We start from the raw sequence: 14,428 nt of genomic DNA, 5'->3' as shown, positions 1-14,428 counted from the left end.
TTTATTTTCATTAAAAAAAGTAAACGTAAATATTATCACATTTCAGGCATCTTAATTTAATTTCATACACAGTTTATTAGATTGTTTGCTTGGCACATTTTACTTGTGATATTTCACTGTGGTGCCCATTTATATCAGCATTTCCCCATTCATGAACTGCCCCTCACAGGATTTGTAATCCTAAACACACGTGAGTGAGCCGCTGACCAGCACACACGGACAAATACAATATGGTCTGTTCTGGGTGCTTGAGGGCAGAAATGAGAAACAAGTTGCCTTTGATATACTCAATGGTTGTTTAGCCGCATCAAGGCACAAGGGATCATCAATAACTATGAACATTTTCACTTTCTTTTTCTTAAGGTATTGGGAGTGCTCAGCCAGGAAGGTATCGTGCGTTTCATTAACATTCACACATGCAAACTTGTGTTTGATATTGGAAGCCATGAGGACGGCATTACCACATTGTGTGTGAGCCCAAATGGCCGCTACATATCAAGCGTCATGGAGAATGGAAGCCTGAATATATATAATGTCCAAGCACTAACCAAGGAAATCAACAAGGTAATATATCTGCATCATAAGACCTATCCTAGCTTGTATACGGAATAAATTGCTTATATTGTTAGACGTTTCTTATATACCCTTTGGCAACGAAAATAACTTTTATACTAAGGTTCTACTTTTCTCTGTATATTGTTATTCTAGCCACCACCGCCCCTAGTTAAAGTAGTTGATCTGACTAAAGACAAAGACTCAACTGCTAACAAGTCAGGAGTTAGTGCTGAGAAGATCAAAGTGTCATCGGGAAGGACATGTAGACCCTGGAAATCGAAAGAAGAAAAAATCCAGACCAGAGTTTTGAGACCAGATGGAAACATCACATCTGAAAATAAAGAAGTATTTATCTCTTATTGTTTGCATACAATGTGGTCTTAAAGGGACAGTAAACAGCTTGCGATTGTAATATAAAATGTTCAATTATCCATAGTACAGGAGCTTTGCAATATTAATTGATTATTTATGTTGCCCCCTTTTATGGTTCTAAAAACTCAGAATGCTCAAAGCAGATTTCACAAGCTTAGCTTTGCTACTTATCGATACCTAAATAGCTCCAGTAGCCATTATAAGATAATTGCAAAACAAACCATGTGTTTGTGCTTAGGTAATGACCGTGGCTAGCTGTGTCTACTTCAATAACACATCCTGATTGACTCCTGCAAGTGGTGGGTGTAGTTTGGCTATTGAAAAACAGCTGCAGCAAAGCTGTTTTGTTATTTAAGCAACTTTCTGATTTACTTCTACTCCTATTATCAATTTTTCGTTGTTCTCTTGCTATCTTTATTTGAAAATCAGGAATGTAAATCTTAGCAGCCAGCCCATTTTAGGTTCAGCACCATGGATAGGGAATTTGCGTTTAGTATCCTTTTTAACAACTGGCACTGTACAGAGTATGGCACCATTTGTTTAGCCCTTAAAGTGAATGTAAAGTTTAATGAATCAGTGCCCAGTTTCTTTAAAATAATCTTAAAAACAGGGACACTTTCATTCATCAATTTTACAATTAAGCTAATTTTTAAAAAATACCTTTGTTTTACGGAAAGCAGACCGGCGATCCTCTGCCCACAGCTTCTGCTGTACTTAGCACAGTGATGATGAATCTGGCTCCTCCAATCGTTGCGTGCCCCCTTTGGCATCCAGTTTGTTAGGCCACGCAACGATTGGAGGAAGCAATAGACACCACCGCCAACAGGCATGGCGTCTGAATACTGGTCCACAGGCCCTTACAGCATATGTGTATATGCCACTGAATAATAGTTATACATTATACTAGAAGTATTTTTGCAAATGTAAGTGTTTTTCAAATAATGATACTATGTAAAATTGAAGTGCACCCATGCAGATTTCAATTTTGCCCTTTATATTCCTTTTAACCCTTTCCCTTTTAAGCCTTTTTTTTTACCTCAGTGCTGAGCCAATTTTTGGAGATTTTGGTTTTATTTTCCTTTAACATAACCCATTAGCACCTATAATGATACCTTATATTTTGCTGTGTTTTAATACAAATTTTGTGAAAAAAAGACTCAAGAATACACTTAATAGCACTTGTTTCTATTTGATCCCATGTATGGTATATAAGATCGTCATATGTAAGATACAAACAGTTTAATTTAAAAAGCATAAGAATACTGAACACATCAAACAGGATTACTACACTAATTTGTGCTTAGCAAGTACTGACCTGAACATCACATAAAACATATTAATGTTGTGCAGATTTGTATTTAAAATTGTAAGAGATTTTCTTTCTCATTAGATATAACATATTTTACGCTATTGTTTTGTGTGTATCAGACTTACAAATTTGAATAGAAGCCACTTCCGCAATATTTAAAGGGACTGTGCACTGTACAATTGTTTTTCCATTAATGAGCAAGCAAGTAATAAAGAGTAAGGATACCTAATATTGTTAGTAATAGGCAGAAAAATACATTTTCATGAATAAACTTATGTTGAACATTGCCATAATTTAAATGGTTGGTGGCAGGTTCGGGAAGTTTATGAACACTTTAACATTGTATTACTTATTTCGACCACCTCCTGCTGGGAGTGTAATTTCTTCTGCTTTGCTATGTTGTTCAGCTTTTCCAAAGCCTATACTTAAAGGGATAATTAATTAAAAATAGTTTGCATAAAACATTTGTTTTTTTTAAATTGCTGGCAAGTATTTTCAACTAATTTAAAAAAATAAGCAAAATGAATTATAGCTAAGCTGTCTGGAGCAGCCAACTCCATCCCCCTTTATCAGTGTTTAGACACAGGCATTGTATTTCACCTGAGTTCACAGCTTCTAGGGATGCTCCAGCATATAATCCCTATGCACTTTTGCATTCTACCAAAACAACAATAGATATAGATACAGTCATAGAAGGAAATGTGTGGGGGGATTTAGAGCTTTACAATTCAGAAACTAAAAAGAAAGGGTTAATGGCAAGGAACTGCAGTATAAATTTGCAGGTAAAGTAATTTAAAGTACATATTATATTATTTTGTCTCTATCCCAACTTGTTTTATGTCCCTTTGTATAGAAACTTTCAGTATAGTTAGGGATACCACAGGCAAAATCTGCCATTTTTAATGCTGAAATTAAGGTCAATTAGCGATTTGTAAACAATTTAATATACTCCAGCGTTTAAAAGGGAGACAAATTTAGGTTACACTGTCCCTTTAAGTAAATGAAATAAAAATGCACATTAAGTCCTCATGTACTATAAAACATTTGTAAAATTTTTAAATAATTGACTATTCCAAAAATATGCATTAGATTATCCCTTAATTCTAAAGTTTGAATGTTTCTACCACTGCAGAGTTAATGGATAGGTTGAAGTAAATAAAGTATTGTCATCGAGTTGTTCTGGGGTTGCAACAAATGATTTTGCACCAAATGTATTATGTAATTATAATTATTATGTAATTATACAGTTTATTTCTGTAGAAAGAAATTCAGTCTGAAACAGTAATTCATTCTAAAGCTAAATGCACGTTAAGTAGTTCAAACATTATATGTGGTATATTTTGCACTACAACATCCCTTTGTTTGATAGGTGTTTGAACATTCCATTAGCATATCAGAGTCTTAAAGGGACATGAAACCCCTAATTTTTCTTTCACAAATCAAGCTTTCCAGTTTGCTTCTATTTAATTTGCTTCATTCTTTTGTTATCCTTTGTTGAAGCAGCAGCAATGCCTTGCTGGGAGCTAGTTAACACACTGGGTGAGCCAATAAGATCATGCAGATATGTGTAGCCACCAATCTGCAGCTCATGAGTCTACCTAGGTATCATATTCAACAAATGATATCGAGAGAACAAAGCAAATTAGTTAATAAAAGTACATTGTAAAGTTGTTAGAGATCACATGCCTTTGTCTCTTTAAATAATCAAACATTTTCTAAGCAGGCCAGCCTGGTTTAGGAGTAAAACAACAAGTGTGTTCCATTACATCATCTTTGACAGAAAAAAAAAAAGACTCTATTGATGGAAAAACTAAAAAAAAAAAAAATGAATCAATTCATTTTACTAAACAAAGCGTTCTAAATGTACAAAAAGCCATGTGAATAAAAACAAAAGTTCAAGAAACATTTTTGAGTAAAGCACTGCACTTTGTGTATATACAGTATATATAATAAAAATAACAAAATGGAGGATCCAGCACACACATGAAAAAGTTCATCAAACTTTGTTTGTATGGGGTGCTCGCACGTCAGAGGCTCCTGCACACCTCTCATACATAAAGCAAGAAATCCAAAGAGGAGACGTCCGCACCACCAATTCATCAAGGTATCATCTTTATTTACAGTGACATGAAGACAAAGCAGCAGCGACGTTTCGAGTCTGACTCTTAATCATGCTATAGAATACTACCATTCAATCCCTTATATAGCACCTGTGTAACACTTAATTCACCTGCTCGTTATCTGACAGCATATACATTTCATATATGTATATGCATTTAGAGTTTTTTTTAATTATTTAGTATTGTTTATATATATATATATATATATATATATATATATATATATATATATATATATATATATTGTACATAATTCCAACTACCATTTTAGCAATACCCTAAAAAATGTAATATTAAAAAGTGAAAAGGAAAAAAGTTCATTTAAACTGAGCAATAATTATATACAGCCACTAGGTGGCGATAGAGGAATATGAAATGTATATGCTGTCAGATAATGAACAGGTGAATTAAGTGTTACACAGGTGCTATATAAGGGATTGAATGGTAGTATTCTATAGCATGATTAAGAGTCAGACTCGAAACGTCGCTGCTGCTTTGTCTTCATGTCACTGTAAATAAAGATGATACCTTGATGAATTGGCTGGTGCTGACGTCTCCTCTTTAGATTTCTTGATATATATATATTATGGCGGAACTTCATACATGTCTGTTTGCTTGTGTGTGTTCCCTGGTTAGTTGCAGTAGCAGATCTTAGTTTGGTCCAACATCCTCCTTTTTGACGTTTGTAGACATTTCTCCAACATAGGTGTGTCCGGTCCACAGCGTCATCCTTACTTGTGGGATATTCTCTTCCCCAACAGGAAATGGCAAAGAGCCCAGCAAAGCTGGTCACATGATCCCTCCTAGGCTCCGCCTACCCCAGTCATTCTCTTTGCCGTTGTACAGGCAACATCTCCACGGAGATGGCTTAGAGTTTTTTAGTGTTTAACTATGTAAAATGGACAAGTTCCTAGAGGTCCCGGGGCTCCCAGAAGCTTTTCCTATACCCAAGCGGGTGGCGGACATTGTAAATAAAGAATGGGAAAGGCCCGGTATACCTTTCGTCCCTCCCCCCATATTTAAAAAATTGTTTCCTATGGTCGACCCCAGAAAGGACTTATGCCAAAATCATTCAATGGGCGGAGACTCGCTCCTGCCACCTGTCTGCAATCCACATCCCAGGAGTGGAAAATTGGGAAGCGGATTTTCTGAGTCGTCAGACATTGCATCCGGGGGAGTGGGAACTCCATCCGGAAATCTTTGCCCAAATCTCTCAACTGTGGGGCATTCCAGACATGGATCTGATGGCCTCTCGTCAGAACTTCAAGGTTCCTTGCTACGGGTCCAGATCCAGGGATCCCAAGGCGAATCTAGTAGATGCACTAGTAGCACCTTGGACCTTCAAACTAGCTTATGTATTCCCGCCGTTTCCTCTCATCCCCAGGCTGGTAGCCAGGATCCATCAGGAGAGGGCGTCGGTGATCTTGATAGCTCCTGCGTGGCCACGCAGGACTTGGTATGCAGATCTGGTGAATATGTCATCGGCTCCACCATGGAAGCTACCTTTGAGACGAGACCTTCTTGTTCAAGGTCCGTTCGAACATCCGAATCTGGTCTCACTCCAGCTGACTGCTTGGAGATTGAACGCTTGATTTTATCAAAACGAGGGTTCTCAGATTCTGTTATTGATACTCTTGTTCAGGCCAGAAAGCCTGTAACTAGAAAAATTTACCACAAAATATGGAAAAAATATATCTGTTGGTGTGAATCTAAAGGATTCCCCTGGGACAAGGTAAAGATTCCTAAGATTCTATCCTTTCTCCAAGAAGGATTGGAGAAAGGATTATCTGCAAGTTCCTTGAAGGGACAGATTTCTGCCTTGTCTGTGTTACTTCACAAAAAGCTGGCAGCTGTGCCAGATGTTCAAGCCTTTGTTCAGGCTCTGGTTAGAATCAAGCCTGTTTACAAACCTTTGACTCCTCCTTGGAGTCTCAACTTAGTTCTTTCAGTTCTTCAGGGGGTTCCGTTTGAACCCTTACATTCCGTTGATATTAAGTTATTATCTTGGAAAGTTTTGTTTTTGGTTGCAATTTCTTCTGCTAGAAGAGTTTCAGAATTATCTGCTCTGCAGTGTTCTCCTCCTTATCTGGTGTTCCATGCAGATAAGGTGGTACGTACTAAACCTGGTTTCTCCAACATAGGTGTGTCCGGTCCACGGCGTCATCCTTACTTGTGGGATATTCTCTTCCCCAACAGGAAATGGCAAAGAGCCCAGCAAAGCTGGTCACATGATCCCTCCTAGGCTCCGCCTACCCCAGTCATTCTCTTTGCCGTTGTACAGGCAACATCTCCACGGAGATGGCTTAGAGTTTTTTAGTGTTTAACTGTAGTTTTTATTATTCAATCAAGAGTTTGTTATTTTGAAATAGTGCTGGTATGTACTATTTACTCAGAAACAGAAAAGAGATGAAGATTTCTGTTTGTATGAGGAAAATGATTTTAGCAACCGTCACTAAAATCCATGGCTGTTCCACACAGGACTGTTGAGAGCAATTAACTTCAGTTGGGGGAACAGTGAGCAGTCTCTTGCTGCTTGAGGTATGACACATTCTAACAAGACGATGTAATGCTGGAAGCTGTCATTTTCCCTATGGGATCCGGTAAGCCATGTTTATTACGATCGTAAATAAGGGCTTCACAAGGGCTTATTAAGACTGTAGACTTTTTCTGGGCTAAATCGATTCATTATTAACACATATTTAGCCTTGAGGAATCATTTTATTTGGGTATTTTGATATAATAATATCGGCAGGCACTGTTTTAGACACCTTATTCTTTAGGGGCTTTCCCAAAGCATAGGCAGAGCCTCATTTTCGCGCCGGTGTTGCGCACTTGTTTTTGAGAGGCATGGCATGCAGTCGCATGTGAGAGGAGCTCTGATACTTAGAAAAGACTTTCTGAAGGCGTCATTTGGTATCGTATTCCCCTTTGGGCTTGGTTGGGTCTCAGCAAAGCAGATACCAGGGACTGTAAAGGGGTTAAAGTTCAAAACGGCTCCGGTTCCGTTATTTTAAGGGTTAAAGCTTCCAAATTTGGTGTGCAATTCTTTTAAGGCTTTAAGACACTGTGGTGAAAATTTGGTGAATTTTGAACAATTCCTTCATGTTTTTTCGCAATTGCAGTAATAAAGTGTGTTCAGTTTAAAATTTAAAGTGACAGTAACGGTTTTATTTTAAAACGTTTTTTGTACTTTGTTATCAAGTTTATGCCTGTTTAACATGTCTGAACTACCAGATAGACTGTGTTCTGAATGTGGGGAAGCCAGAATTCCTATTCATTTAAATAAATGTGATTTATGTGACAATGACAATGATGCCCAAGATGATTCCTCAAGTGAGGGGAGTAAGCATGGTACTGCATCATTCCCTCCTTCGTCTACACGAGTCTTGCCCACTCAGGAGGCCCCTAGTACATCTAGCGCGCCAATACTCCTTACTATGCAACAATTAACGGCTGTAATGGATAATTCTGTCAAAAACATTTTAGCCAAAATGAACACTTATCAGCGTAAGCGCGACTGCTCTGTTTTAGATACTGAAGAGCATGACGACGCTGATAATAATGTTTCTGAAGGGCCCCTAACCCAGTCTGATGGGGCCAGGGAGGTTTTGTCTGAGGGAGAAATTACTGATTCAGGGAACATTTCTCAACATGCTGAACCTGATGTGATTACATTTAAATTTAAGTTGGAACATCTCCGCATTCTGCTTAAGGAGGTATTATCCACTCTGGATGATTGTGACAAGTTGGTCATCCCAGAGAAACTATGTAAAATGGACAAGTTCCTAGAGGTGCCGGGGCTCCCAGAAGCTTTTCCTATACCCAAGCGGGTGGCGGACATTGTTAATAAAGAATGGGAAAGGCCCGGTATTCCTTTCGTCCCTCCCCCCATATTTAAAAAATTGTTTCCTATGGTCGACCCCAGAAAGGACTTATGGCAGACAGTCCCCAAGGTCGAGGGAGCGGTTTCCACTTTAAACAAACGCACCACTATACCCATAGAGGATAGTTGTGCTTTCAAAGATCCTATGGATAAAAAATTAGAAGGTTTGCTTAAAAAGATGTTTGTTCAGCAGGGTTACCTTCTACAACCAATTTCATGCGTTGTCCCTGTCGCTACAGCCGCATGTTTCTGGTTCGATGAGCTGATAAAGGCGGTCGATAGTGATTCTCCTCCTTATGAGGAGATTATGGACAGAATCAATGCTCTCAAATTGGCTAATTCTTTTACCCTAGACGCCACTTTGCAATTGGCTAGGTTAGCGGCTAAGAATTCTGGGTTTGCTATTGTGGCGCGCAGAGCGCTTTGGTTGAAATCTTGGTCGGCTGATGCGTCTTCCAAGAACAAGCTACTTAACATTCCTTTCAAGGGGAAAACGCTGTTTGGCCCTGACTTGAAAGAGATTATCTCTGATATCACTGGGGGTAAGGGCCACGCCCTTCCTCAGGATCGGCCTTTCAAGGCAAAAAATAAACCTAATTTTCGTCCCTTTCGTAGAAACGGACCAGCCCAAAGTGCTACGTCCTCTAAGCAAGAGGGTAATACTTCTCAAGCCAAGCCAGCTTGGAGACCAATGCAAGGCTGGAACAAGGGAAAGCAGGCCAAGAAACCTGCCACTGCTACCAAGACAGCATGAAATGTTGGCCCCCGATCCGGGACCGGATCTGGTGGGGGGCAGACTCTCTCTCTTCGCTCAGGCTTGGGCAAGAGATGTTCTGGATCCTTGGGCGCTAGAAATAGTCTCCCAAGGTTATCTTCTGGAATTCAAGGGACTTCCCCCAAGGGGGAGGTTCCACAGGTCTCAGTTGTCTTCAGACCACATAAAAAGACAGGCATTCTTACATTGTGTAGAAGACCTGTTAAAAATGGGAGTGATTCATCCTGTTCCATTAAGAGAACAAGGGATGGGGTTCTACTCCAATCTGTTCATAGTTCCCAAAAAAGAGGGAACGTTCAGACCAATCTTAGATCTCAAGATCTTAAACAAGTTTCTCAGGGTTCCATCGTTCAAGATGGAAACCATTCGAACTATTCTTCCTTCCATCCAGGAAGGTCAATTCATGACCACGGTGGATTTAAAGGATGCGTATCTACATATTCCTATCCACAAGGAACATCATCGGTTCCTAAGGTTCGCATTCCTGGACAAGCATTACCAGTTCGTGGCGCTTCCTTTCGGATTAGCCACTGCTCCAAGGATTTTCACAAAGGTACTAGGGTCCCTTCTAGCTGTGCTAAGACCAAGGGGCATTGCTGTAGTACCTTATTTGGACGACATTCTGATTCAAGCGTCGTCCCTTCCTCAAGCAAAGGCTCACACGGACATAGTCCTGGCCTTTCTCAGATCTCACGGATGGAAAGTGAACGTGGAAAAGAGTTCTCTATCTCCGTCAACAAGGGTTCCCTTCTTGGGAACAATAATAGACTCCTTAGAAATGAGGATATTTCTGACAGAGGCCAGAAAAACAAAGCTTCTCAGTGCATGGAAGTGATCGGGTTGATGGTAGCGGCAATGGACATAGTTCCTTTTGCGCGCATTCATCTAAGACCATTACAACTGTGCATGCTCAGTCAGTGGAATGGGGATTATACAGACTTGTCTCCGAAGATACAAGTAAATCAGAGGACCAGAGAATCACTCCGTTGGTGGCTGTCCCTGGACAACCTGTCACAAGGGATGACATTCCGCAGACCAGAGTGGGTCATTGTCACGACCGACGCCAGTCTGATGGGCTGGGGCGCGGTCTGGGGATCCCTGAAAGCTCAGGGTCTTTGGTCTCGGGAAGAATCTCTTCTACCGATAAATATTCTGGAACTGAGAGCGATATTCAATGCTCTCAAGGCTTGGCCTCAGCTAGCGAGGGCCAAGTTCATACGGTTTCAATCAGACAACATGACAACTGTTGCGTACATCAACCATCAGGGGGGAACAAGGAGTTCCCTAGCGATGGAAGAAGTGACCAAAATCATTCTATGGGCGGAGTCTCACTCCTGCCACCTGTCCGCTATCCACATCCCAGGAGTGGAAAATTGGGAAGCGGATTTTCTGAGTCGTCAGACATTGCATCCGGGGGAGTGGGAACTCCATCCGGAAATCTTTGCCCAAGTCACTCAGCTGTGGGGCATTCCAGACATGGATCTGATGGCCTCTCGTCGGAACTTCAAAGTTCCTTGCTACGGGTCCAGATCCAGGGATCCCAAGGCGGCTCTAGTGGATGCACTAGTAGCACCTTGGACCTTCAAACTAGCTTATGTGTTCCCGCCGTTTCCTCTCATCCCCAGGCTGGTAGCCAGGATCAATCAGGAGAGGGCGTCGGTGATCTTGATAGCTCCTGCGTGGCCACGCAGGACTTGGTATGCAGATCTGGTGAATATGTCATCGGCTCCACCTTGGAAGCTACCTTTGAGACGAGACCTTCTTGTTCAGGGTCCGTTCGAACATCCGAACCTGGTTTCACTCCAGCTGACTGCTTGGAGATTGAACGCTTGATCTTATCGAAGCGAGGGTTCTCAGATTCTGTTATCGATACTCTTGTTCAGGCCAGAAAGCCTGTAACTAGAAAGATTTACCACAAAATTTGGAAAAAATATATCTGTTGGTGTGAATCTAAAGGATTCCCTTGGGACAAGGTTAAGATTCCTAAGATTCTATCCTTCCTTCAAGAAGGATTGGAAAAAGGATTATCTGCAAGTTCCCTGAAGGGACAGATTTCTGCCTTGTCTGTGTTACTTCACAAAAAGCTGGCAGCTGTGCCAGATGTTCAAGCCTTTGTTCAGGCTCTGGTTAGAATTAAGCCTGTTTACAAACCTTTGACTCCTCCTTGGAGTCTCAATTTAGTTCTTTCAGTTCTTCAGGGGGTTCCGTTTGAACCCTTACATTCCGTTGATATTAAGTTATTATCTTGGAAAGTTTTGTTTTTAGTTGCAATTTCTTCTGCTAGAAGAGTTTCAGAATTATCTGCTCTGCAGTGTTCTCCTCCTTATCTGGTGTTCCATGCAGATAAGGTGGTTTTACGTACTAAACCTGGTTTTCTTCCAAAAGTTGTTTCTAACAAAAACATTAACCAGGAGATTATCGTACCTTCTCTGTGTCCGAAACCAGTTTCAAAGAAGGAACGTTTGTTGCACAATTTGGATGTTGTTCGCGCTCTAAAATTCTATTTAGAAGCTACAAAGGATTTTAGACAAACATCTTCCTTATTTGTTGTTTATTCCGGTAAAAGGAGAGGTCAAAAAGCAACTTCTACCTCTCTCTCTTTTTGGATTAAAAGCATCATCAGATTGGCTTACGAGACTGCCGGACGGCAGCCTCCCGAAAGAATCACAGCTCATTCCACTAGGGCTGTGGCTTCCACATGGGCCTTCAAGAACGAGGCTTCTGTTGATCAGATATGTAGGGCAGCGACTTGGTCTTCACTGCACACTTTTACCAAATTTTACAAGTTTGATACTTTTGCTTCTTCTGAGGCTATTTTTGGGAGAAAGGTTTTGCAAACCGTGGTGCCTTCCATTTAGGTGACCTGATTTGTTCCCTCCCTTCATCCGTGTCCTAAAGCTTTGGTATTGGTTCCCACAAGTAAGGATGACGCCGTGGACCGGACACACCTATGTTGGAGAAAACAGAATTTATGTTTACCTGATAAATTACTTTCTCCAACGGTGTGTCCGGTCCACGGCCCGCCCTGGTTTTTTTAATCAGGTCTGATAATTTATTTTCTTTAACTACAGTCACCACGGTACCATATGGTTTCTCCTATGCAAATATTCCTCCTTAACGTCGGTCGAATGACTGGGGTAGGCGGAGCCTAGGAGGGATCATGTGACCAGCTTTGCTGGGCTCTTTGCCATTTCCTGTTGGGGAAGAGAATATCCCACAAGTAAGGATGACGCCGTGGACCGGACACACCGTTGGAGAAAGTAATTTATCAGGTAAACATAAATTCTGTTTTTCTTCCAAAAGTTGTTTCTAACAAAAACATTAACCAGGAGATAGTCGTGCCTTCTTTGTGTCCGAACCCAGTTTCGAAGAAGGAACGTTTGTTGCACAATTTGGATGTTGTGCGCGCTCTAAAAATTCTATTTAGATGCTACAAAGGATTTTAGACAAACATCTTCCTTGTTTGTTGTTTATTCTGGTAAAAGGAGAGGTCAAAAAGCAACTTCTACCTCTCTCTCTTTTTGGATTAAAAGCATCATCAGATTGGCTTACGAGACTGCCGGACGGCAGCCTCCTGAAAGAATCACAGCTCATTCCACTAGGGCTGTGGCTTCCACATGGGCCTTCAAGAACGAGGCTTCTGTTGATCAGATATGTAGGGCAGCGACTTGGTCTTCACTGCACACTTTTACCAAATTTTACAAGTTTGATACTTTTGCTTCTTCTGAGGCTGTTTTTGGGAGAAAGGTTTTGCAAGCCGTGGTGCCTTCCATTTAGGTGACCTGATTTGCTCCCTCCCTTCATCCGTGTCCTAAAGCTTTGGTATTGGTTCCCACAAGTAAGGATGACGCCGTGGACCGGACACACCTATGTTGGAGAAAACAGAATTTATGTTTACCTGATAAATTACTTTCTCCAACGGTGTGTCCGGTCCACGGCCCGCCCTGGTTTTTTAATCAGGTCTGATAATTTATTTTCTTTAACTACAGTCACCACGGTATCATATGGTTTCTCCTATGCAAATATTCCTCCTTAACGTCGGTCGAATGACTGGGGTAGGCGGAGCCTAGGAGGGATCATGTGACCAGCTTTGCTGGGCTCTTTGCCATTTCCTGTTGGGGAAGAGAATATCCCACAAGTAAGGATGACGCCGTGGACCGGACACACCGTTGGAGAAAGTAATTTATCAGGTAAACATAAATTCTGTTTTCCTTATGTTGCACGTTTTTCTATCAATTGCAATGTTTACTAAGAGGGTTTTTCTTTCTACAGAATGAATTGCCAAGTGGACTAAATAAAAAACGCCTCCAGGGTTTACTGAAAGGATTTGGGGAATACCCTACAAAATACAGGTAAAATATACACATTTAGAATAGTCTATTTAATTCTTTACTAAACAGTCTGTTATTTCTCTGTTGTTAACATGGACACTAGCAGAAATATTAACAAGAATTTTGAGTTCCATTTAATGTATAATGTCCCTCTTTTTTACTGTTGAATTAACTTCTGTCAGGTTCATAGTAAAGTTGTACTTCTGAAAAGCTTGTGCTGCTCCAGTGACTGGATAATACATACGTATGTTGGCTCCTGATTGGTTTATCAACTGTATCCTGATTTGAGGCAGTATTTCAAAACAAACAGAATGGGCTAGATTACAAGTGGAGCTCAATCGATAGAGCTGGGTGCGTTAATTTGCTTACAGCGATGCACAGAGCATTATTACTATTATTTAGTTTACCAGCTGGAGTGTATTCAATTTATTGCAAACAGCTCATTAAATTTTATTTTGTCATTTTAAATAGCTGTATTTGTTTGTTAAAACTGCCACCTATACTCAAAATATGAATGTGTTTATGTTCTATAGAAAAATTACGCTAACAGGAGATAGCGTACATTAAAGGGACAGTCTAGTCAAAAATAAACTTTAATGTTCATATAGGGCATGTCATTTTAAACAACTTTCTAATTTACTTTTATCATCAAGTTTGCTTTATTCTTTTAGTATTCTTAGATGAAAGCTAAAACTAGGTAGGCTCATAGGCTAATAAACCCTTGAAAGCTGCCTCTTATCTGAATGCAGTTTTTCACAACTAGAGGGTGTTGGTTCACGTGTGCCATATAGATAACATTGTGCTCACGCCCGTGCAGTTACCTAGGAGTCAACACTGATTGGCCAAAATGCAAGTCTGACAAAAGAACTTAAATAAGTGGCAGTCTGTAGAGGCTTAGATACAAGGTAATCACAGAGGTAAAAAGTGTATTTATATAACCGTGTTGGTTATGCAAAACTGGGGAATGGTAATAAAGGAATTATCTTTCTTTTTAAACAATAATAATTCAAGTGTAGACTGTCCCTTTAACCTCCCAGAGGTGGTAAAGAGGGAGATATTTTTGAATCTGAAATAGTTGGTTTT

The 14,428-nt window shown here is 40.4% G+C and overlaps 1 protein-coding gene across 1 annotated transcript in view; it reads left to right on the top strand.

The window, feature by feature from the left end:
• Window positions 1–363: 363 nt before the first annotated feature.
• The window catches only part of LOC128643569 (TBC1 domain family member 31), a gene marked incomplete at both ends in the record, with an annotated part of 50,087 nt that continues 36,022 nt past the window's right edge, over window positions 364–14,428 (top strand). Inside the window, 3 exon segments of the mRNA XM_053696411.1 lie at window positions 364–564; window positions 709–900; window positions 13,287–13,366. Of these exon segments, the coding sequence (XP_053552386.1) occupies window positions 364–564; window positions 709–900; window positions 13,287–13,366 (473 nt within the window).

Source organism: Bombina bombina, unplaced genomic scaffold, assembly GCF_027579735.1.
Source record: "Bombina bombina isolate aBomBom1 unplaced genomic scaffold, aBomBom1.pri scaffold_1500, whole genome shotgun sequence".
Lineage (NCBI taxonomy): Eukaryota > Metazoa > Chordata > Amphibia > Anura > Bombinatoridae > Bombina > Bombina bombina.
This window is presented reverse-complemented; position numbering and strand designations above follow the sequence as displayed.